We start from the raw sequence: 25,293 nt of genomic DNA, 5'->3' as shown, positions 1-25,293 counted from the left end.
TTAACAACCCAGGGGTCCTTTACCTTTTACCTTTACATTCAAGCATTCAGTCTAATTATTAAGAAAGTCATCGCATGATCATCACATGAATGTATGGGAGAGGAAAGAACCAAAGAAATGTTTCTGCACCCTGTGATTCACAATTGAGAGAGCAGCTCTTTTTCATCCTATTCATTTGTTATCTTTGAGGCATGATTGATGCTACAGAACCATTCCTTCACAGCTGGCCTTAAGATACGGTATGGGATTCAGTCATGGTGAAATAGCTTTGCCCCAACAACCAAGGAGCAAAGCGTAAATTTACAGTGAAGAAGGCTGGTAAGAAAGTTCTGCTTGCAAAGTTTCATCTGTGAGGATGACGTACTCGTCATCAAAAGATTAATATGCAAGTATGAATTGCCCTACTTGCGCTATGTTGTTGTTTCTTAGTCCACGTGGTTTACTCTCCCTCCTATTTACCTGTTCACTTTCGGTATCCAGAGCAGATGTTGCTTCATCCAGTAGTAAGATCTTGGGATCTCGGATGATGGCTCGGGCGATAGCGATGCGCTGCTTTTGCCCACGAGAGAGCAGCGATCCCTGAGAGCCAACGTTAGTTTTGTATTGCTGGAAAACATACATTGGCTGAATTTTAAGCAACTACTTTTACCATCAGAAATATGCACAGTGCTGCAGTACTGGAAGAAAATAATGGTCTGCTTGTGGAGGCAATGTGGCATGAAACAACTCTTATTCGTGTTTTATTGGTGATATGAACTACCCTTGGGATATGGAAACTTTCTCAGGGCAGAGAGTAATCCACGTTTTATCCCCACAATAAACCTGTGAAGTAACTGAGAGATGGCAACTGGACCAAGGTCAGCCAGTGAACTTTATGGATGAGAAGGGATTTGAACCTGGGTTTCCTCGCTTTTAGTCCAACAACTCTAACTGCTAGACCATACTGGCTGTCCAAAAGTGAGCTGCTGTTCAGGAGCACATTATAGCATGTGCATAGCTGCATCTAGGAAAATGGTTGAGATTCTGTGACTCACACACCATGGATTCCTTATTTAGCCACCGTTCCCTTTCACAACACTGAACACTAGTGAAGAAAAAGATGCTTACGTCAGGAAGCGATATGACGAAGTCATGCAGCTGAGCCTTCTTAGCTGCTGCTATCACTTCTTCCATAGAAATCTCTCTGGTGTTATCGCCGTATTTTATATTGTCAGCAATGCTACAGCCAAACAGCACAGGTTCCTGGGACACTATCCCAATTTTAGATCTCAGAAAGCGGACATTTACTTTCTTGCTGTCATGTCCATCTATCAACTGCACAGGAAAAAACCCAGAAAAGACAAAATATTTATTTATGGACTATTGGCGCCGTCGTAAGGGAACCTCAGTTTTAAATTTTAAGTTAAGCTTACACTGAGCTTACTAAACTTTAAATAATTTTCACATGAATCTATGCTGAATGCTTAAACCCCTTTAAGTAAAATTATATTTGAAGTATCTCTTCCCTCCTCTTTTATTCCATGACCTCCCACCTGGTGTATTCCCTGCACTGCAAGCTGGGTGATTTGCAGATGCACCTGCTCCCTTAGGGGGAAATGTCCACGAGAGTCCAGGCTCTGGCCCCATAAGCACTGATGGTCAGGAAAGGTTCCCCTAGGAGTTCTCATCCAACCACTTCATGCACTGAAACCAGAACTGACTGCTTCTGCATCCTCCAACTGCTGGGTTCAGGGGGTTGTGATGGGAGAACTGCGGGTTTGCTTTATAACAACTCTTCGGCGCTCTTTTACTATGTATGAAAGCAGAGAAGGCTACATACCACTCTTCCTTCCTCAGGGTCATAAAAACGTTCCAGAAGTTGGACACTGGTACTTTTGCCACATCCACTACTTCCAACAAAGGCAAGGGTTTGTCCAGATTTCACAGACACCGAGAGACCATTTAGCACTTGGACGTTGGGACGAGAGGGATATGTGAACTTGCAGTTCAAGAATTCAATGCTTCCACGAAAGTTATCCTGATTATACAAAGGGAGAGAGAGAGAGAGAGAGAGAGAGAGAGAGAGAGAGAGAGAGAGAGAGAGAATGTTCTGGGTGTGGTTGAACTGAATTCACAAATGACTCTTATGGAGGTAATGATTACTATTACCACTATTCCTAGAACTGTCACGATCAATTACACTTTTAAAACCGATTAGCCATGTAGCTCTTAAATGATAAGCAGATGGAATCTAAATCAATTTGCATGTTGCAAAACCTCACTGAGTAAGGAGACAGTTGCACCTTAGTGTGGGAACATACAAGACATTGGTTAAAAGGAGAAAAATCTACCACTTTGTGGTAGAAGGAAATAACCTCATGCATATTTCAATCAGATTTGCTACATTGACACTGCAATAAAAAAAAAAAACCCAGGCCCCAGGCTGCAAAAATACAACACGTTCAGTACAGTGTGGAAGGTTTAAAAGACATGTTGACAATGATTGCAGCTGACCTCTACCAACTTCTGTTGTTTCCTGCGGTTCTTACCTAAGAGACAATGTCACACCACCAGCATCACTGACAAAAGTAAACCATTTGCTCATTTTCCATGTAAACTAAGAGCTTTAAGTCTCTTTCCCATCAAATTAGGCACAAGGAAGTGGGAGTCAGCATGTGTGCAACCTGCACAGGTTGCTGGAGCTGATGGAAGTTGTGGTCCAAATCATTTGGAGAGCGCTAGGTTGGCAAAGCCTGCTAACAGTCCTGAGTCCTGGAGCTTTGGTTTGCTGTTACCCAAATTATTAATCTGGAGACACACTGAACCTGTGAGATTGAGTTGAATAACTGCACTGATTGATCAACTGGCAACAGACTTACGTAAGTCATTTAATCCCTTTGATTTCAGCGCATCTGCTCTAACACTGAATAGCACCCGCTTTGTTCAAATGGGGCTTACTCATATAAGTGTGCATAGGACTGCTGCCTGGGACTTGCCCCCACAAATACCACTACTTTAAAAAAATATATTCCATGTCATTTCTGAGTCAGACACTCCTCAGAATGAACCTAGCGTAATGCCCCTAGCGCAATAGGAAGGAAAGTGGTTTTCACATTACTTTTATGTGTATGATGGCTGAAATAATTCTGAAGCAGCAGCGTCCGGTTCCTGAAGATGCTGAACCAAAAAGAAGAGCCAATGAAGCAACAGAGGCTGGTGTATCAAGGGAAGCTTCCTTGTACTGTATGGCCCAGTATCAGAGAAGTCCACTCTCTCCTATCGTTCATTCTGCGGGGTGAGCTATATCACTGAGGTTTCCGTTCTGTACATGTTGTGAAACCATTCTAACAGCCGCCAGTTTACAAATTCATGAATCTAGATGAACTGCTTTGTGCATTTTTTTTAGTGAGTCATTTGTGCCTCATTTGTTAAAGAACAGCTAACTTTCAATAGCCAAAGGAAGTGGCGCAGGATTCCTAATACACCTTTCTCTGCAAGTATTGCCTAAGTTCCTCATATTTGCACCATGACAAAATGAGGCACAGTAAATTCACTGACGTGCAGGTGTTCATTACATATCCAGCATTACAGTCTGTGGCTTGTACAGAGTTCTGAAGGGCAAAATAAAGTGATTGCTGTTACCAGGCAACACCAGGCCCTTCATTTGATAAATTTGCCTTCATCAAGAAATAGTGTATTCACATTCTCTCTCTCTCTCTCTCTCGCCAGTGTGGTGTAGTGGTTAAGAGCGGTAGACTCGTAATCTGGGGAACCGGGTTTGCGTCTGGGTGACCTTGGGCCAGTCACACTTCTCTGAAGTCTCTCAGCCCCACTCACCTCACAGAATGTTTGTTGTGGGGAAGGAAGGGAAAGGAGAATGTTAGCCGCTTTGAGGCTCCTTCGGGTAGTGATAAAGTGGGATATCAAATCCAAACTCCTCTTCTTCTTCCCTCTATCTCTCTCTCTCTCTCTCTCTGTGTGTGTCTATAGTGATACCTTCCACTTTTCTTTTGTGGAATCAAAGTGACCAACTGTGGGCTGTTTTGCACATCATGGCTTACCATGTACGAGCAGACAGCTCACACTTCATTCCTCCCTTAGCTCTTGTGGCAGCAACAAGCCAGAATCCTTGGCTTAGAGTTGATGTCTGGGTCCAGGTACTGTGGTTTGTTTTCTCTCAAACAAGACATGATCAGGAAGCCGAGAACGAGCCTTAGCTTCAGACCATGCTTTGGCGTGTGGGACTTGACACAACCCCAAGCCTGCTTTGGGTATGCTAAGCTAAGGACCATGGCCTGTTGCTCCACTTGCGCCAAGGAGGAATGAAGTGGGAGCCAGGCCTTATGCGTCAGAATGGCACCACACACAAAAACACACACAAGTGGGAGGTATTAGTAGGTTCTGGGGAGCCCCAAGGTTTGCACAAGCGCAAAAACCTTTACGGGGAAAACCCCAAAAGGGTGGGAGGGGCTGCAAAAATAGCCCCAAGAAGGCTGAGCACGCGCAGCAGCCACAAAATGCTGATTGACTGATTTGGTTGGGCGGGAATGACAGAAAACCAGGTGGAAGAGCAATGGAATAGAGTATTCTGAACCTCCACATTTTGCAACATTTTGTCTCAGGTACGACTTTTAATTAATATTGAAGAAAGGCACCACTTAATGCCAAATCAATACTTCACTCACACATATTCAAGTCATTGTGTGATGGCTGCAGTAAGCAGGTGGCAAACACGGTGAGCCCATAATCTACTCTGCTGAAGAGTTATTATGTGGTGTGAACTTTCACTAGGAAGCTAAGTAAAATTCTGTGGAGCTGCTCAGTTCATGGCTTTGTTTCAGGTGGAAACATTTCCCACAAGTTCTAAATGGCCTGAAGAGTTGTCCATGCATGCTGGCTGTGACTCTCTGGGGATCCAGACAGGGTACATACCCAGAGAATGGAAGGAAATGAACTAGGGACCTTCTGCATTCAAAGCAAATGCTCTGCAATGGCCACTGAGTCTCAGCCCTCCCCCCATGCCTGTGCTATAGCAGGTACATGGCTATGCTGGCACTGGGTTCACAAGGGTGCTCAAAGCACAGCTGCTTCCCCTTCTTCCTAGGAAAGATTTCCTAACAGACCACATTTTTTGCAGACAAAGAAAAAGGAAACCCACAATTGCTGCCTGTTAAACCAGGAGGTTTGACAATATTATTCCTCCTTAGTCGCTACCATCTGGTTGTTTGTTTTTTAATTCTGGTTTTTTTATGTTGTTGGTTTAGTTTCTAATCGGTTTTAATCACACCGCCTATTTTTCACAAGTTGCCTTGAGGACCTTAGAAATGTGTCTAACTTTCAGAACATCAGTGCTCACAGAAGACTGCAAGAACAATAGTATGTTGGCTAAGATTGGAGGGACAAAGAGCATATAAATCTTGAGACGGGGAGAAATTTATCAGATGAGTTACCAGGAATCGTCACTTAAATAATTCCTTCTTCTAAAGCTGAGAGCACAATGAAAAGTTGGGCCACATTCATGGTGCCTGGGGTATGTGCACTAACTTTATTCAAACTACAATTGACCCCAAATTGCCTTACCCTGGGCACGTATTATTTGTTCAAGCCAATGTGGTTTTCTTTAATCAAACATACTCTGTGCCCTCAAGGTATCAGCAGACCTTGTATTGCTCTAATTTTATGTTCTTGACACACTATAATCTTCTTTGCTCCAGTACAGAAGAGGGAACTGGATGACCTTTGGATGCTACAATTATGTGATTCTAATAACACGAATTTCTGCTCTTACCCATTTTTCTCCAGCATCACTGTAAACACTGATTTGGGGAACACGATCCACCAGCTGAAAAAAGCGAGCTGCGGCTATTTTTGCTTTGGCATAATTTGGCGTATAGGAGGATGCTCTTCCTAATGCAGTTCCACTGGTCACAATAGCAGAAATCACCCTGAAATCAAGAAGGAAAGATGTCAGCTTACATGATACTTAGGAAGAAGAGCTCAAGGTCTACTATTTTGTTTCCATCAGTGGCCTGCCAACTATGTCAAGCAAGGCTGGAAGGCAACAGCCTCCCCCCTCCCCATGGTTGGTCTCCAATAACTTATATATCCAGAGATATACTGCCTCTTAACACTGAGTTGTCATTCAGTTTTATCATGCCCACAAATGTGTCTGTTGAGAATGCATGATCAACTAACAGTTTCTATTTGGGAAAGATAATTTGTGTGGGTCTGTTTCTGTTCCTTTACCTAAACACATAGCTGTAGTGAAGTCCTTCCTTGTCAACCAAAAATCCTCCATAGCGATAGGAGACCGAATTGGCTATAAACAGAATACTCTGTGCAAAACCAAAGCAGAATCCATAAACATTTGCTTTTTTGACTGCTGCTCTGTAAGGGACTTCCAGCTCTTTCTCATATGCTTCAATAAATTTTTTCTCCTTCCCAATTCCTGCGACAGTCCTGATGTTTGCAAGTGCTTCATTGGAAATCTGTTGAAAGGAAAAAGAAATGGAGGAGTAGCAAAGATCTGTTAGATGTCAGTGTGAGAGATATGGGCCATACATCTGGTGAGCTGCTGTATATCTATATCTATATCTATCTATCTATCATCTATCTATCTATCATCTATCTATCTATCTATCTATCTATCTATCTATCTATCTATCATCTATCTATCTTTCATCTATCACCTACCTACCTACCTACCTACCTACCTGCCTACCTATTACCTATCTATCATCTATCTATCTATCTATCATCTATCTATCTATCTATCTATCTATCTATCTATCTATCTATCATCTGTCTATCTATCTATAGTTTTAAAGTGTAAGTTTGGTTTCCACACCAGTTGACTAAGAATCTCTAGTTTTGAACTGATTCAGTTGAACTTACCAAGGTCAGGCCAATGGAGACACTCCAGCCCCTCATACCCAAATCAGCTCCTCAGCCTGAGGAACTTGCCTCATTGAATAGCCACACAGACTTACTTTGCTTTTGACCATGTGCTCCACCTCTGGCCCTTGCCTGTCTATCTCCACCAGCAGCCTGTCTTTGATCATATCCTTGAATTCTGTCTCTCTGATCCTTGGCTGCTACCATTGGAACCTGACTACTAGCATATATTTGCCCATGTTCTTGCCTTCTGGCCCTCTTACTGCAGCTAATTTCAGAATCTGACCAAGGCCTGACCCCAGGTTTCCTAATCTAATAATTGTTTTTTTACTGTACTGGTGACTTTTCCAATATTGGGCAAGAAACAATTCCTGGCATGGGTTCTCATATCTGGGCGAGGGTGATGCTGTCTACATAAGCATCTTAAGTACACATTGACAATAGAGCTAAACAAACAAATGGCTTGTCTTAGCTTGTTCTGCTCCTATTCTTTATCACATTATTAAGTTGCCGGTAATAGCTGTGGACAGACACCGTTCTCTCGTTGTATGCTTTTACGTCATTTGTTCTGCGTAGCTATACTGTCGCTTTCAGTCTTATTATCAAAGTTTTAGCAGCTTCGGATGATTCTCTGGCTGCATCCCTAACTGGAGAAAGAAAGCAGACGTAGTCCTGGTTACATCCGGATTAGACTACTGTAACACACTCTACACAGGGCTGCCTTTTGCAGACAGTTCAGAAGCCTCAGCTGGTGCAAACTGAAGTTGCTTGTGGAGGCTAAGGAAATATGTAAGATCGATTGTGTACCAGCTACACTGGCTGCCAGTACATGCCAAGGCCCACTTAAAGCACACACCCCTTTGTGATTTGGATGCCCATATATGCAATGCCAAATGTGTCTTTCAACTCTATCCAACCAATTGCAACCAGAAGCTAAACACTTTATTTGCCCTCACACTGCCCTTCTGAGAAGAAAAATCAGGTTTCCAAGGAACAGAGACTTTAAAATACTGCTTGACAAGTAGCGGGGGGGGGGGGGACGGGACATTTCAACCCTACGTGGCTATGCCAGGCCCAAAATGCCTGTTATCGCTGACAACACTGGATGATTGCATTGTTACTCACCATCTCATTTAATCTTAAATGATGTGCTTTTTTGTAGTTGTTTTAAACATTACCTTCCCGGTTGCTTCCAATGCTTCTTTGTCCTGAGAGGCAAACCCTGTTAGCATCTGAGACTGCACCACACCAGATAAAGCCAGGAAAGGCAAGAAGCAGATGATGACCAAGCTGAGCTTCCAACTGAAGTAGAAAGCAATAACAATGGCCACCCCAATGTTGGTGACAGAGTTCACAATCATTCCGATCTGGCTGCCGGTTGCCTTAAAACAAGCAAAAGGAAAAAAAAGAAAGAAGAAAAAGATCACCAACACACTCTCCCACATTAAGCACTGGGACACTTTTTGCTACCTCAAAGCTGTGAAGGAAGGAGAGCTATTGTTTAACTTCCAGCTCCTATTGCCAAGGAGAAGCAAAGAGTTAGAAGGGATTTTGGAGGTAATCAGTTGCACAGCCACCTTCTCTGTGCAGGATCTGCAGTGCAGCCTCTCTGATAGCCATTCAGATAATAATAATAATAATAATAATAATAATAATAATAATAATAATAATTTATTATTTATACCCCGTCCATCTGGCTGGGTTTCCCCAGTCACTCTGGGTGGCTTCCAAGAGAATATTAAAATACAATAACTTATTAAACATTAAAAACTTCCCTAAACAGGGCTGCCTTCAGATGTCTTCTAAAAGTCTGGTAGTTGTTTTTCTCTTTGACATCTGGTGGGAGGGCGTTCCACAGGGCAGGTGCCACTACCAAGAAGGCCCTCTGCCTGGTTCCCTGTAACCAGGATGTTGAAACACCTCCAGTGAAGGCAGTCTGAGGCAGTCTGTCCCACTGCCAAACAGCTCTTTCCATTGCAAAGTTTCTCCAGAAAATTTTATCCGAAATCTATTTCCCTGAAGTGTTCTAGACCCGCCTTCAGGAACAAGGAGACTGAGCAAGGATGTGTTGCCAAAGCACCTCTTTTTCCTGCCTATGTCACTGAAAAACCTTTGGCACTCCTAATTGTGAAAACAGGCCCATCAGCAACACACTCATGGAGAGGGCCTGCAATGGCTAAGCCGCCCTCGTGGCTGCAATGGGCTTTGTTCATTTCCCCCAGTTTGTAGCAACCTTCCAAGAAGTGGCATATGGGAAGATAAGTTGGGTCCAAAGTGTGAATTATGGATTTGAAAGGAATTCTCATTTATGCTGTCTGCTCCTCTTGTTTAGGCCTCTATCTCAACCACTTCAGACTTCAGGTGGGGGCTCAAGTGAGGGAACAGCTATACACCCCCATTGCCTCTGTACATGGGAAATTGAACATTAAGGGGAAGAGTCCTAGGCTGTTCCCTGATGTGCTTGGTTTTTTGTGTAGGAACCTTTGAATTTAATCTGTGAAGAATCATTCCATCATGTAAGCCCACACTTGGGAACGAAATAGTACAAAGCGTGTTCTCCTTCATGGAGAGCACGTGTTGCGGTGGGGGCCTCCAGGACACTCCAAAGTTGGAGGGCGGGCTAATTGATCATTGGCCACTGATGCGATTGGGGCTTCCCTTGTTGTTGGGAAGAAGTTAATGTTGCCATTTATTGATTGACAGCCAGAAATACTAAAACTCCTTGCACGAGGCTAGGGCTTCCTCTTTTCGCCCATGCATCGGATTGCCCGTCCCTCCCTCCCTAGAATAGGCTTGTTCGCTTTGACCTTGCTATGCCTGTCATGTTTGGTTGGTTGAGGGGCATGGATTGGCTGTGCCTGCCCCTCTAATGCTGCTGCTGCAAGGGATTCCGTTAAAGGAATTGGGAGCTAACTATTGCTTGTCCACTCTGTCAAGGGTGCTCGGGCCATAGCAATGAGCTCCTGGTTGCATTTGGGGTGAGGGCAGGTTCCCTGCTCCGCATAACCCCCAAGTGTATTCCCCCATTCTGACTTTCGCATCGTGCGGAATGTCAGTCTGTCCCCCATGGTGGGGGCAGATAGTCGCAACCAATGCCTACGCAACCACTCACAAATTTGTATTTTAATAAAGTTGTGGCCAAAATTATGCCAAAAATCTTAAACAAAAATTTCTGTGTGATGTGTGAGTTATTTGGGGTGGACCTGGGGACCTCGACATGCAACTGAGACACAGCTTTATCATTTCAGTGAGAACTAGGTCTTATACTTTTGGCTGAACGTTGAATGCTAAAAGATGCTCCCGTGTAAAAAAAAAAATTCAAGGTGCAAAATAGCAATTTTTTCTCCTTCAACTCATCTTTCCAGTAGCTTTCATTTCTATGGATTTTCAGAGGCATGTTTATCCAATAAACCCATGACAATAATTATCTTGTCTCAATTTGATTGAGTGGATGCCCAGCTGATGTGGCAATATCTGAAGTGTGTTAGCTACTTTTATATAAAATCTCTTACCCCTTGAACCTGAGAGGCATCAGTTGCTAGTCTTGTGGTCAAAGCCCCTGGGCTATTCCTGTGGTCATCAAACCAACCAATTTCTTCACCTAGCATGGCCTCGAAGCCAACCTTCCTCAGCCGTCTTGTAAGCAGCTCACCAGACTTTGCAAATGTATATCCCTGAAATGCATTTAAAGACTGTGTAAGTCTAGACATGCCAGCCACAAGGCACCTAAAAACGAGAAAAGCAAAGCAACGGAACAGCCAATCTTAATGGTCATTTACCTGTAAAAACTGTGTAAAAAATGATACAACTCCAACCAATACAAAGAGCAGGCAGATGCCGTTGATCTGTAATCTTTGTTCTTCTTCATCCAGGATAGAAAAGGTCTTTTGGGAAAGAAAAGAAAGGGCCATAATATTAAGTGCCAACTAAAACAGTATAATTTTATTATCTATTTAGGCAATTTATACACGGCTTCATTATAATCATCTCTAAGCAGTGAATTGAGAGTCTCTACTTCAGAATTCATGTCACATGATTGCAATGATATTGGAAATCATGGGATCATGCAATCTAGCCCATGGGTAGCCTGCAGATGTTATTGGACTCCAACTTACAGCCTGCATGGCCAGTGGCCATGGCTGTTGTGAGTTGTAGGGGGTCATTGTATTGGGTACCCCTGATTTAGCCCATTTTGGTTTTACAGTTGCCTTGAGTATTGCTCGTGTGAGATTTCAATGGAGTGCTGCAAGCAAATTTTGCCCCCTAGTACAGCACTTCTTAAAGGACAGCTTGACCATAGCCTCACATCAGTGGAGGTTTATTGATTTAAATGGTGCTACGATTGAATTTCCCCAAATGTAAACAATAAGCTATAGATTTTTTTTTTTTATAAGGGACGTTTCCTCTACCTAAGTACAGCTTGGTACTAAAAAAATAAAGAGGTGTCAGGCCTTAAATCTGTCAGGAGGAGAAGCCATTCTCTCTAATCTGAAATGTATTTGGTTCTACTATAGTGGATCAGACAAAGTGAATATTGTTTTTCTATCTTTCTCTTAACCTCTTTTCTGTTTTTTCTTTCTTTTTCCTTCTCTATCTCTCCCCCTCCCCATATTTCTGTGTTTTTATTCTATCTCTATAAAAGTCTTGGTTTGGTAAAAAAATGGGGAAATGTATAAAATTTTGTATTTTTCTCTATACGCTTTCATAAAAATTTTTTTTTAATGAAATGTATTTGTTTCATATAGAATAATTATCCTACTTTTCTTTATGTAGTTCGAGGCGATAAATAGTATAATTATAATAAAACACTATTAAAACCATTAAGAAAAAGGAAGTGTTGAGAATATCAGGCCAGTAAATTAAACTGTGTTTCAGTAACAGATAGGTAGCCGTGTTGGTCTGCCATAGTCAAAACAAAAAAAAAAAATTTCTTCCAGTAGCACCTTAAAGACCAACTAAGTTAGTTCTTGGTATGAGCTTTCGTGTGCATGCACACTTCTTCAGATACACTATCTGAAGAAGTGTGCATGCACACGAAAGCTCATACCAAGAACTAACTTAGTTGGTCTTTAAGGTGCTACTGGAAGAATTTTTTTGTGTGTGTGTGTTTCAGTAGTTGCTGCAGGGAAGTATTCCATTTAAATGGTGTGTGCGCTATTCATAACTGATGGCACTATGTTTAATACCTAGGTTTCAAAAACAAAGGATTAATCCGCACCAAGAAACTAGAGAACTTGGACCCAACTGAAGTACAAACAAATCACTGACGTGGGGGGAAAAAACCACACAAAAATCTTCCATGCAGCTTTTAAGAGGCATAAGGGACTAATAACCAGAGGAGAACAATGGCAAGTAGCGAGTCTTTGAAAAAGTCAGGTTTTAAAAGCCCTTCAATCCGCTAATAAGTCTTCAGAGAAGGAGCAGAAGGCTCAGCAAGTCCCACTCCCTCTTTTTTGGTAAGCATTTATTTAAAATGTTCCCCTAATCCTCATAAAGTCAGCTGCAATCACATGCTCACTGGGAAATGTAAAACTAAATGTGTGTGTGTCAAAACTCAAATGGAAAAAACAGGAAGTTTTCTGCTTTCTTATAAACATGCCCAAAGCCCCACATCCATCTCATTAAGAGACACTATAATCAGTGTGCCTTCAAGGGAGGGCATAGATCCTGTTTGTTAATTTTTTGGGACATTTGTTTTAGAGCTCAACAAGCTACCTGTTATCTTTGGCAGAATGGGAAAAGTAGCCAATAGGAAAAAGTATGAGCGCTCAAAGAGGGGTCATTCTTTATGGTCATTAAATCCATCCCTCCCCACCCCCCATGTCTTTCGGACAAGTTTTTTGAGCCACCAGTTCACAGGCATGTTGACAACAACAGACTTAAACACTAACTTTTAAAGCAATTGCTCTCAAGCTACAAATGGTGATCTCTGAAGTTTGATCTTCCAGACTTGCTAACTAACTTTTACACTATCGCCAGGTCATGAAACACGTGCTTGTGTTCCCGTTTGATGCTTGTCTATGCAGGGCAAATCTTAGTAAGTCAACTAATCTGCAACTACGGTACATACTCCAAACTGATTAGAAGAAGCAAACAGAGACTGTATGTACCCTTGTCAACTATGAAAATCCTTTAATAAAAGCTAAGTTGAGCAGAAGCAATTCCCACACCAGCTGGATTCTAGTCTTCAAGTTTGCCCCCTTAAAAAGGGGGGGTCTGCCTTGGAGCTAAACATTATAGGTAGAGGAAACCTTGGACTCAGCTACTTTAGTCAAGAAACAGCGTTCTGAATGCGTTATAAATATGCAACACAAGATTGCGCCAGAGGGGGGGGGGAATTCTAAGCAATTTTCCATAGCGTTTTTTTCTTTTGTTATAAAGATTTAATCTCTGACTTATTTATAGCATTTTCCCCTTGTGTGTAGATACATCCCTTGTGTCTGTAGCAAGTAGATGGATCAGGATACAAGTTCTGGCCCCATTGCTAGAGGCAGTATGCTCTGCATGCCCGTGGTTGTGAACCACAAGTAGTTATCTATTGCACTCAAATCCTGTGGGTGTCCTTCCCAACAGGCATCTATGAAAACAGAATGCTGGGCTAGTTGAGGTGTTTAGACTTGATATCCCGCCTTTCACTCCCCTTAAGGAGTCTCAAAGCAGCTAACAATCTCCTTTCCCTTCCTCCCCCACAACAAACACTCTGTGAGGTGAGTGAGGCTGAGAGACTTCAGAGAAGTGTGACTGGCCCAAGGTCACCCAGCAGCTGCATGTGGAGGAGCGGGGAAGCAAACCCGGTTCACCAGATTACGAGTCCACCGCTCTTAACCACTACACCACACTGGCTCTCAGTTGGCAGAGAGAGCGTGTTCCATTTTGCTACCTAAGGTGAAACAGGAAGGTGCCACCCACTACCCCTCCACCAAATCCTTGCTCGCCAGGGCTGCTCAGTGTGTGGTTTCCTGGTTCTGTCAAGCTCTCACAAGAGAGCTGTAAGATCCCAGAAGCCACAGCTGCTTATTGCTTCTGCAGTGGTAATGATGGCGGCGGGGCACGCCTGCCACAGGTGTTCTGCAGATGGCCAATGCGCTTCCTTTTTCTAGGAAATGGGATTAGCTGACTCCCAAAAGGGGACGCTTTGTTCACAATAAAACAGTACAGTGGAATAAATTATGGCTGTCTTCGCATTAACTTTCAACCAATACTGCTGCCCAAAGTCGATCAACGTTGAGTTTAAGTGACTATAAAATGCACGGTGCAAAAAGGGAGCAATATATGCATTTGCTTTCTAAAAGCATATAATGCCTTCACGGGAGTCTGTCAGCATGCCTGTTTTGTTGTTTTGATAAAACCATGCAAAGGGGTTGTTCAAAGCCTTTGTGGCTTTAGTGCCGGTGAATTTAATTCACCACCAGCACTGCCTATTGTGTCTGTGAGTTTACTGTCTAATAATAAAATGCCTCCATACTTCAGTCAGGTAGAAAAGGGATAACGTATTTTTTGGAATATTGTAAATGTAGAAAAGCAGACCCTTATTATATTGCGCACTTCTTTATAGAATTGTAGAGTTGGAAGGGAGCATGAGGGCTATCTAGCCCAACCCCTGGCAATACAGGAATCTTTCGCCTAATGTAAGACTCGAACCCAGGACCCTGAGATTAAGAGTTTCATGCTCTAATGACTGAGCTATTTATGATTACTAGGATGCCATGGAATGGGACAATTTATCAAGGGGAAGAGGGCATATAATTATTCTTCTCTTTTCAGATTTAAGGTTGCAGTCCAATGCACTGTTTTATGGGGAGATGTCTCCGTGAACTCAGGGGAATTTGCCAAACAAACAAGACTCAGAGTCTTCTACTTGTATCTCTTGAAAGTAGCCATTGGTGTGAGGTGGAGGGATGCTCCAAGCTTAATCAAATTAACAGTACTGAGGTATGTGGGAAGAGAGGTACCTGAATTATGCCTGTCTCCCCCTCTCCACTCCCAGCAGGGCCAGTTGCAGGATGAGTGTGTGTGTGTGTGTGTGTGTGTGTGTGTGTGTGTGTGTGATTTCAATTGAGAAATGTATGGAAGACAAGGCTGGACACACACACACACCCCAGTGCTGCTGCTCAAATAACTGCTTTAAAGGAGAAAGAAAAATGAAGCCCTTTGGAGATCTGAAATATCTCCTTTATCACCATAGTGACTACATATATGAAAATATGTCCCCCTCCTAGAATGCATGAAACTGGCTCTTAACACAAGACCCCCAACCCCCCTGCTCATCTCCAGAGTCCTGGTGTTCATGGGGCTGTTGGGGAAACAGTCATGTCTTTTTTTGCAACTGACTCAACCCACAAGTTTCAATCATACATTCTCCAACAGTTTACAAAACTGTTGGTGGGCCTGTCATTGTAACAGAAGACCCTCCTTCCCAAGATACACCTCTCCCCCCCCACCACCAATGAATTCCAGAGTGCCCCCAGAAGCCTATGAACCTCAAGATTCTGGAATGCAGCTGCCCGGTCCTTGGGGTCTGCTGGGAGAGCCAATTGTCAACAGTCCCCTTCCCCAACCTGGTGTTCTGCATGGGAATTGGGCAAATGACCACGAATGTTCAAAAACTACTAAAAGCAGCAAGCCAAAATGTTGGAAATGAAGTAATAAGGACTGCTTGGCACACTGTTGGCACGCAGTTGTCCTGCATAATACAAGGGTAGTGAAAAACCATATTCGATACAAGAAGAAGGAAATTGGTCATGACCTACTCCAAGAATCTGACTGAAAAGCAAGGCATAGAGTGGGTTGACTGCCCCGTTGAAGCCTGCTCCAAGGGATCCAATCAGCATGTAGGGCCATTCAGGAGCATTGTATTTCAGAATTCTGGTAACATTAGCAGGCTTCACTTCTTCCACTTTTACAGCCATTGGCTCCTAAAAGAGAAAAGGGGCAAATATGTCGATATTCTACTTTCCGTGCTGCCCAGTAGAAACTTCGAGGAAGGGTTATACAGTGAGCTTTTCAACAGGACCAGAGAAAGGAAACAAAATGGATATTTTTATCAAATAATGACCTTCTTAAATGGACTGCCATCTTCTTCATACTGCCCGGTGCTATAGATATGCTCCGAATGGTTTTGGGCAACTGACATTGGGTGGTCTGGTACTATATTTGACAACTGAGATCTGGAACGCTGTCGAAGGGAAGCTCTATGAAAGAATAAAGAGAAAAGGCGAAGTCTTAGGAACAGCAGTTTGAGGAGTTTGCATCTAGTGTTATTACTTAGTACGATCATAATTTACTGAAATACTTACAATACCTATATCCTGAGATTTATGGCGCGAAGCTTGACATGTTTGCTCAGAAGTAAGTCCCACTGAGTTCAAAGGGGAATACTTCCAAATAAGGGCTCCCCCAGACAACCTATTCACAGTATTAAGCCTTCATCCCGATTTGTTTGCACAAAACTCAAAATGGAAGTTATACGATGCCAATTCTAAGATGCCTGTTTTTTGTTTAGCTAATTTGTTCTGATTTGCTTGCAGGGAGGTTAAATGAAATGGAGCGTTCAACCTGATTTTGAGGGGGGCATAGGTTATACATCTTTCAATCAATCAATCAATTAATTATTATTAATTAACAAGCCTTCTGCTCCTGTCCCTTTGCCAGTTCAAAGAATACCCATTCTCAATGGTGGGCTGATTCTCATTAAAAAAATAAAACTGCCAGGTCAAACTCCAAAAGAAACTGGTTGCTGCCTGTCATATTGGGAGCCTGTTGATTGGGAGCCGCCCAGAGTGGCTGGGGAAACTCAGCCAGATGGGCGGGGTATAAATAATAAATTATCATCATCATCATCATCATCATCATCATCATCATCATTATCATTATCATCATATGTCTATGGGTGGTACATCCTGTTTCCTCACCTGAAGCAAAACAGGAACGTGCTGTTACAAGGCTGCATTGTGCTGTGTTTTGTCCCCCACTGAAAGTCTTACCTTAAGCTGTCCCGATAACTTCCCCTGACGAACGACTGCGTTTTCTCAAGATTTGGTTCGGCTGCTGTAAAACAAAGCCAAAGAAGCCCATCAGAAAGTGAGATCATCCATTCCATTTTTATTACTTATATTTTGGTATGTGTTTACAGTGCATAAAGCAAACCCGTTACAAGGCTGAAAGTTTTTGCTTCATGGCGGCTTGCTAAATATTCAACCTGATGCACAGCAATACTCTTTAGTTCCAAAAAAATGTGAGCTTAACTTAGAGTACACTTCTTTGGCAGAGAGGCGTTCTAAGGACCCTGGATGTGCTCCTTTAGCAGCCCATCAGTCGTCCACACATGCTGCTATGATCCCATGTTGAGCTGTATGGCAATCACTGGGTTTGCAAAAGGAAGCTATGAAGAACAATGCTCTTTGCGTGTACAAAGCATAGACCACTAGCACATGAAAGGTCTCGAGCAGCTGCCACACTAAGAATAGAAGCGAGCAGTCATAGGAGCCAACTCCTAGGGGTCAAGGTCCCTTTGGCCCCCCAATAAACTATCTGAAGGGCCGCCCCCCCCAAGTTGATAGGCATTGCCAGTCAAATGGTGTGAATGCATTGTGTCTTGTGATCTATTATGTGGGGTGGGGCTTACCTGCCCTCCCCCCAATATTTTATTCGAGTTGGCACACCTGCGAGCAGAAAAGCTACATGTTTTTGTTGGGGTGTACCACTTCAAGCGGGATGGGGGTGGCGCTGTGGGTTAAACCACAGAGCCTAGGGCTTGCCAATCAGAAGGTGGGTGGTTCGGATCCCTGCGACGGGCTGAGCTCCCGTTGCTCGGTCCCTGCTCCTGCCAACCTAGCAGTTCGAAAGCACATCAAAGTGCAAGTAGATAAATAGGTACTGCTCTGGTGGGAAGATAAACGGCATTTCTGTGCGCTGCTCTGGTTCGCCAGAAGCGGCTTAGTCATGCTGGCCACATGACCCGGAAGCTCCCTTGGCCAATAAAGTGAGATGAGCACCGCAACCCCAGAGTCGGCCACGGCTGGACCTAATGGTCAGGGGTCCCTTTACCTTTACCACTACCACTTCAAGCTACAAGGGGTAGCTTGCATATTCGAATATTCCCTCACCTCAAATTATCACTGCGAATACACAGCTAGAATGTCAGGATATGAAAGCTAAATTATAACCATTTTATCCTGATGTACTGGTTTTACAGATACAGATATGTTTGATTCCGAGCAGAATTCAAGCATGCAGTCTCCCCTCCTACACTCTGAAATGGTGAATCCCAGCACAAATTGCACTCTGTCCTTAGTTTATTCTCACAAATGCAGGGGGCAACGGTTCAAGGCTGCTATAACTTTCTTCTTCACTGGCGATTAAAAAACACAGCGGGAATGGAAGGAGCCCTGAGACTTAACAATTTAACAAGATGTCTAATTGTTTTTATATACAACAACTGCGGCAAGAGTACTGTTAGCACAGAAATGGAAACAAGAAGAAATTCCGACGAAAGAAGAATGGCAGATGAAATTAATGGACTATGCAGAATTGGACAAAATGACAGGAAGGATTCGAAACCTGCGGGACCAGAAATTTACAGTAGATTGGAAGAAGTATATGAATTATTTGAAGAGCAACTGTAATCAACAAATTACGCTAGTAGGACTACAAGAAGTTTTGGAAGGAGAAATATACGAAGTGTTACAAAGTAGAAAAAGATAGAGATATTGGTTATGAGTTTGAAATGTAATAGGAAAGATAAGAAATGCATACTAAGAGATTAGATTGGGAAATTGTCAGACAGGATTGACGGAAGTAAAAAAAAATTGAATAAGATGTAAAAGTATGTTTAATTACTGTTGAAAATGGTATGTTAAAAAACTAATATAAATTATATATATATAAAAAAAGGAAGCAGCCCTGAGGCTATGTAGGCCCTGTGCCTTATATTTCCAAACAATGTATCCCAGAGTAGTAAGAAGATGCTTTCAATTAGAAGAACGCCAAGATGTCTGAGGTTATATCAGCTCTGCATGCTTCAACAACTCTTTCAGAAATCTGAAGCATTCTTTAAAAATGGACTGCAGCACAGCAAGAAGGCTTGTTCAGTTTGTGTCAGCAAAGAATGCTGGTTGAGGGGTCATCAAAGTGTGACACTAGTAAAGTGGTCTTGCTCCCAGGGACCATAGCTCAGTAGCAGAGCACAGGCTGTGAATGCATAAGAATCCAGATTTGAACTCCAGCATCTCCAGTTAACAGGATCACAGGTAGCCATAATGGGAAAGCGTGTTCTCCTTCATGGAGAGTATGTGTTGCGGTGGGCGCCGCCAGGACACTCCAAAGTTATGGGGTGGGCTAATTGATTGTTGGCCACTGTTGTGATTGGGCTTCCCTTGTTGTTGGGAAGAAGTTAATGTTGCCATTTGTTGAGTGACAGCCAGAAATACTAAAACTCCTTGCACGAAGCTAGGGCTTCCTCTTTTCGCCCGTGCATCGGATTGCCCGTCCCCCCTCCCTGTATTTAGGGTTGTTCGCTTTGACCTTGCTATGCCTGTCATGGGGTCGTCTGCTCTTGGGGCAGGGGCCCAGTAGGAATTTTGTCCATCTGGCTGATTGGCTGGGGCCATTTGGTTTTTGCCTACTGCGTAGCAAATTGTCACAACTTGTAAGGTTGCGGTTAGGCATTGGTTTATGGTTTGGTTGGTTGAGGGGCATGGATTGGCTGTGCCTGCCCTTCTAATGCTGCTGCTGCAAGGGATTCCATTAAAGGAATCAGGGGCTAACTATTGCTTGTCCACCCTGTCAAGGGGCTCGGGCCATGCAAGAGCTCCTGGCTGCATCTGGGGAGGGCTGAGGGCAGGTTCCCTGCTCCATCGCTACCCCCAAGTGTATTCCCCTTTTCTGACTTTTGCAGGCGTGCAGAATGTCAGTCTGTCTCCCATGGGGGGGGCAGATAGTCACAACCAATGCCTAAGCAACCACTCACATTTTTGTATTTTAATAAAGTTGTGGCCAAAATTATGCCAAAAAACCTTAAACAAAAAATTCTGTGTGATGTGTGAGTTATTGGGGTGGCCCTAGGGACCTTGACACACAAAGAGAGAGAGGTGCATCAGTGACCCAGAGATAGATGCACAAATAATCTAACCCTGGAATAAGGCACAGCTTGCTTTGTACCTATGTGCAGGACTGATTTTTCATGGGACCATAGGGAAATAGTTGTGTTAGTACAGAAAAGGAAATTAATTCCTTGTGTTAGTAAACCTTGACCTTGTTTTCAGAAACGCAAAATAAGGTACTTGCTTTGCACCGACGTGTCAGTGAGTGCCTTGTCCCCTTGGCTTTGCAAAGTTACCAGTGTGAAATAAACCCCTTTCCGTTCCATCAGCTCCTCGTGTTTCCCCCTTTCCACTGCTCTTCCATGCTCAAAGCCAATTATGACATCAGCAGTTCTGATTGAGGACAAGCGGTGAGCAATGGAGATGGCCGTGCGCCCAACGCGAGCCTAAAGCAATGGGGGGAAAATATCAGTGAAGCAAACAGATGGGTAAAACAGGTAGGCTTTGGTCTCTTTGCTTTTGTGTGTGTGGTCGGTCACGGAGCATGGAATGAAGCCTAACTGGTGTAAGGACATGCGAAGAGCTCTACTGGATCAAGGCCACTCACAGTTGCAAACCAGGTACCTATGAGATGCTTGGAAGAGGGACATGAATGCTGGTACACAGAAATCTGTACGTTCTGTGTGTGCCCGTCAAGCTGTCTTACGCCAGCACTGATATTTATATTTATTTCCAAGCAAATGTTTGAAGAGCAGCATGCCTACCTCCCATCTCCAGCATTGCCTGCTATTTACTGAACAATCCCCCCCCCTGCTTTTTTAACCCACCCTTTGTGCCTGTGCGCTTCCTGGCTGTGCAATTCTGGTATTGGAACACTCATCTACTCCCATATAAATGCGTACAAAAGGTTGGAAGCTTAAAAGCTGTGGGTTTCATTTAATTAAGACATACTCAGAGCAGACCCACTGAGATCAAAGGACTTCAGTCAGTCGTGCCCATGGATTTCAATGGGTCCATTCAGAACAGGAAACACTACCTCTTCCATGTCATTCCCCAACATGACTCTTCCCAACAGCTCTTTGAGAGCTGTGTTGGGAAAGTCTTTGGGGTAAACTCTTCCCCACCACAGGTCAAGCTTCTGATCTGGCACTGCTCCCTCCCCAGGTTTCCACTGCTAACAAGCCTAACAATTCTGGAAACTGCATGCACATTTGTTGGTTAATGGGTCGATGTGAGGTTCTAGGCTGTAGAACCTCGCATCCACTCTACTGATTTTCTTATGGAAACAGGCAACAAGTTCCAGAGTGCACATAGCGGGGCCCCAGCCTTGCTCCTAAAGGCTTCTCCGTTCATTTCAAGAACACCCAGAGAACACCAATTGTGCATTGGAGCAAATGCAAAGCTCTGAATAGCACTGTTGTCGTTGTTGTTGCTAACTGGATTTTAGCCTGCCCTTCCTCTTTCTCTTCCCCACTCTGATCTCATCCCCACATCAGAGATTGTGACTGCCTGAACATGAGGGTTGAATATCGGATTCCCACTCCTACTCTGGCACTATAATCACTATGTCACATTAGCTCTCCTAACCACACCTCACCATAATTTTGTATCTTGTAAACTTATTATAAAAAGAAAGTTGTGGAGGGGAGAAGAGACTAATCTCTACCATTAAGGAGATTATACTTAAGAGGGTGTGTGTGTTTATAAAAGTTTCCTACCCCACCCCCATGATATTGAATTGTTGTTGTTGTTGTTGTTGTTGTTGTTGTTGTTGTTGTTGTTGTTGTTATCCCCTGCCCATCTGCCCACTCATTAAAAATGCCAAACCTTATGAAGGGCCTCTTGCACTGTAGCTTCGCTTTTGTTGTCCAGTGCTGATGTAGCCATGTCCAGTAGCAGGATTTTGGGGTTTCGAACCAAAGCACGAGCAATAGCAATCCGCTGCTTCTGGCCTCCACTCATCTGACCACCACCTTCTCCAACTAGGGTGTCAAATTTCTAAAACGGTGGGATGGGAATATGAAACCAGTGACAAAGGTCTTTACCTCAATCCTATTCAATGGTGAGAGCTGCACCCATCCTCTGTCTGTGCTCCCAGTGCCGGTGTGAGCTCATGTATCTCTCTAGTCTAGCAGGAAACCCCCATGTGATCCCGAAGCAGGTATCATCCACACAATTCTTTGTTAAGGAAATAAAACAAGCTTCTATTCCTCTCTGAATGAAACAGAACCATGAATAGAAGTCTGATCCACCTAACCGGGTGCTATCTATCTTTTTTGAGTGTCCTGGATCTCAGACAATAAATTTCAGCTGGCTTTCTAGCTAAGGTCTTTTTGGTGGAGCTTACACAATCAAAGCATGTGCTCTGCCATGGAGATATGGCTAGGTCCCCTCGAAATCGTCAAAATAAGTTTGAGAATGACATGTGTTGTACACCCTAACCCACCCCAAAAATATCAAGGCACCTGAAGAAGCAAGTCTCTTATATGTATCTTTGAAGAGAAGAACACCTGGCCATAATGGCCAACTAGGTACCTATGGAAGCCCACAACCAATACCTACATGCAACAGCACTCCTCCATCCCCCAACTTGTGTTCCCCAGCAACTTTGACAGTGGAGGTAGAACACAGCCATTGAAAGTCCTTATCCTTCTTCTACTAGCAGTCAACTTACTGAGAACAACCATGTACATTTAAACATCACTTTATGGTCTCTTCATTACCCGGGAAAAGGAAAAGGAAAAGGAAAAAAGGAAAAGGAAATACCAATAATGGTTTTAATCCAACAGGGGATTGTCTGCTGAGAAGCAATTTACCCAAGAAACTCCTAGTAGGTGCATGAGTGGCTCAGGCACACACCTTGGAATTGCAGCCAATAAACACTGGCATCACCAAAAAAATCTACTTTCTCTCTCTCCTTTGAAGGAACGAACCACAAGTAAACTTCAGAAGATAGTGGCCACTGTAGAAGACGGCAAGTGTCCATATTGTCTTGAACACTGCGGATAGACCTACACAGTAATTGTCCACCACCAGCCATGTATAAGAACCCACCAAGGTGTGATAAACATTCTGTTCTCATTGCCTGCCTGAGGCTGCAAAAACAGATAAACACTTCTGGAAGACCACAATGTCTGACTGGTGAGTTGTGCATGACTTTGTAGGTCACAAGCTAGATAGGCATGCAGTCACATCAGGATTTTGAATATTGTAAACTGAAGCTTGCCTTACCCCAGGCAGATCCATGATAAAGTCGTAGGCATTGGCTTGTTTGGTTGCTCTGATGATGTCTTCCATAGTGGCATTTTCCCGACCATAGCGAATGTTCTCTGCAATGGTGGTAGCAAACAGGACTGGTTCCTGCTCAACTATGCCAATCAAAGAACGCAGCCACTGAATATTAAGCGAGCGAATATCATGTCCATCTAGAGTAATCTACACAACAACAACAAGTTGTTTGCAGAATAAATAGTCATAATACACTTGTTCAGTCACTCAGTATTTGATATTGGAATAGACTCTACACTAGGAATAAATGAATCTGTCAATTTTGGTTTCTCCCAGTTTTCATATTTCCACACTACTACGTGATTTTTTTAACGAAAAAAGTTCCCATGAAAGTTCTTTAACATGAATATTGCTTAATGCACACATTTCTGAAATGCAATTTCCCTAATACAGTGCAGTTTTATATGCTATATTTACTAATTAATGCCTTTAAGTACTTTGTACCCTACCCTATGAGGGTGGCAGGTGGCGCTGTAGCCAAACCACTGAGCCTCTTGGGCTTGCCAATTGGAAGGTCGGCAGTTCGAATCCCCACGACGGAGTGAGCTACCGCTGCTCTGTCCCAGCTCCTGCCAACCTACCAGTTTGAAAGTATGCCAGTGCAAGTAGATAAATAGGTTCCGCTGTGGAGGGAAGGTAAGTGGTGTTTCCATGCGCTCTGGCTTCTATCACAGTGTTCTGTTGCACCAGAAGCGGCTTAGTCATGCTGGCCACATGACCGGGAAAGCTGTCTGTGGACAAACGCCGGCTCCCTTGGCCTGAAAGCGAGATGAGTGCTGCAACCCCATAGTCGCCTTTGACTGGACTTAACCATACAGGGGTCCTTTACCTTTTTACCTTACCCTATTCTATGTACATGCTACTTTGCAGGAGAACTGCACTGCAAAATTCAGAAAACTGAATTTCAAAGGCTGGCTGGATTTCACTTCATATATTGATTCAGAAAGCGCATATTAAGTATGTTCACCTTTAAATGCAAACTGAATCTAATTTCTCCCCTATCCCTGCTCTATACCAGGGGTCAGCAACCTTTTCAGCCGTGGGTGGACCGGACTATATTTTTTTCTTGGGGGGGGGGGAATGAACAAATTCCTATGCCCCACAAATAACCCAGAGATGCATTTTAAATAAAAGCACACATTCTACTCATGTAAAAACACCAGGCAGGCCCCATAAATAACCCAGAGATGCATTTTAAATAAAAGGACATATTCTACTCATGTAAAAACATGCTGATTCCTGGACCGTCCACGGGTCAGATTGAGAAGGCGATTGGGCTGCATCCTGCCCATGGGACTTAGGTTGCCTACCCCTGCTCTATACCCACAGTGGGAAAGAATCATGTCCCAGGATTCTTTAAATGAAAATGGAAGTCATGTAGTCGTTTTACAGGATTTTTAATTAAAAAGGGTGGGGGGGAGGGATGAAAATGACAGTGACCACTCTCTTACAAAGAAGTTAGGTAAAGCTCTCACCATGCCTTCACTAGGGTCATAAAATCGCTGGATGAGCTGTATTGTGGTGCTCTTTCCAGCTCCACTGGGTCCAACAAAAGCTGTTGTTTCCCCTGCCTTGATAACCATGTTGAGTTTTTCTAAAATCTGGAAATAAAAATGAACAAGATCACATGTTTTAAAAGTGTTTTCCCTGATGTTCAAAGCAGTAACTGGAAGCAGCTATAATGGTTAACCAGAAAAGTGAAGCTCTTACCTTTACGTCAGGCCTGGATGGGTAGTAGAAAGTCACATTATGGAATTCAATTTCACCGCGGACTTTATCCAGCTTGTAGCCATCTTCTGACATACAGTCAATAACAGGTTTCTGGGGCAGAGTTAATCGGTTATATTACTTCCCTTGTAGAAAAGCTGTTTCTCTTTTTTGCACTGGGTAGAATCCAGACATAAGGAAGACCCTTGTAAGAGGGTCTTAAGGAGTTGCTCCAGCTCCTGGCCAGAGTCTGGAGTTGGCTGGGGATGGTGCCACCCATTTCAGATTACTAATGGGATGCCTGGCACTTGGGTAGCCGCCACACTGCCTCCCTAGATGCTGGTCAACTCCCATGGCACTCCCCAACAGGCGAATTGGGATGGTG

The 25,293-nt window shown here is 43.5% G+C and overlaps 1 protein-coding gene across 3 annotated transcripts in view; it reads right to left on the bottom strand.

Annotated features, from left to right (window-relative positions):
- ABCB11 (ATP binding cassette subfamily B member 11) overlaps positions 1-25,293 on the bottom strand; it is a 49,239-nt gene that overhangs the window by 2,376 nt on the left and 21,570 nt on the right. For all 3 annotated transcript variants that reach the window (XM_083626355.1, XM_083626356.1, XM_083626357.1), the window contains 16 exons: positions 24,912-25,022; positions 24,677-24,802; positions 23,145-23,348; positions 21,741-21,911; positions 20,158-20,359; positions 16,857-16,920; positions 15,929-16,064; positions 15,624-15,788; positions 10,653-10,757; positions 10,386-10,547; positions 8,052-8,255; positions 6,226-6,467; positions 5,768-5,924; positions 1,820-2,017; positions 1,108-1,314; positions 460-606 (listed from right to left, as the gene is read on the bottom strand). In XM_083626355.1, the coding sequence (XP_083482481.1) occupies positions 460-606; positions 1,108-1,314; positions 1,820-2,017; positions 5,768-5,924; positions 6,226-6,467; positions 8,052-8,255; positions 10,386-10,547; positions 10,653-10,757; positions 15,624-15,788; positions 15,929-16,064; positions 16,857-16,920; positions 20,158-20,359; positions 21,741-21,911; positions 23,145-23,348; positions 24,677-24,802; positions 24,912-25,022 (2,601 nt within the window). The remainder of the gene's footprint in view (positions 1-459; positions 607-1,107; positions 1,315-1,819; positions 2,018-5,767; positions 5,925-6,225; positions 6,468-8,051; positions 8,256-10,385; positions 10,548-10,652; positions 10,758-15,623; positions 15,789-15,928; positions 16,065-16,856; positions 16,921-20,157; positions 20,360-21,740; positions 21,912-23,144; positions 23,349-24,676; positions 24,803-24,911; positions 25,023-25,293) is intronic.

Source organism: Podarcis filfolensis (genome assembly GCF_964270895.1).
Source record: "Podarcis filfolensis genome assembly, chromosome: 1".
NCBI lineage: Eukaryota > Metazoa > Chordata > Lepidosauria > Squamata > Lacertidae > Podarcis > Podarcis filfolensis.
This window is presented reverse-complemented; position numbering and strand designations above follow the sequence as displayed.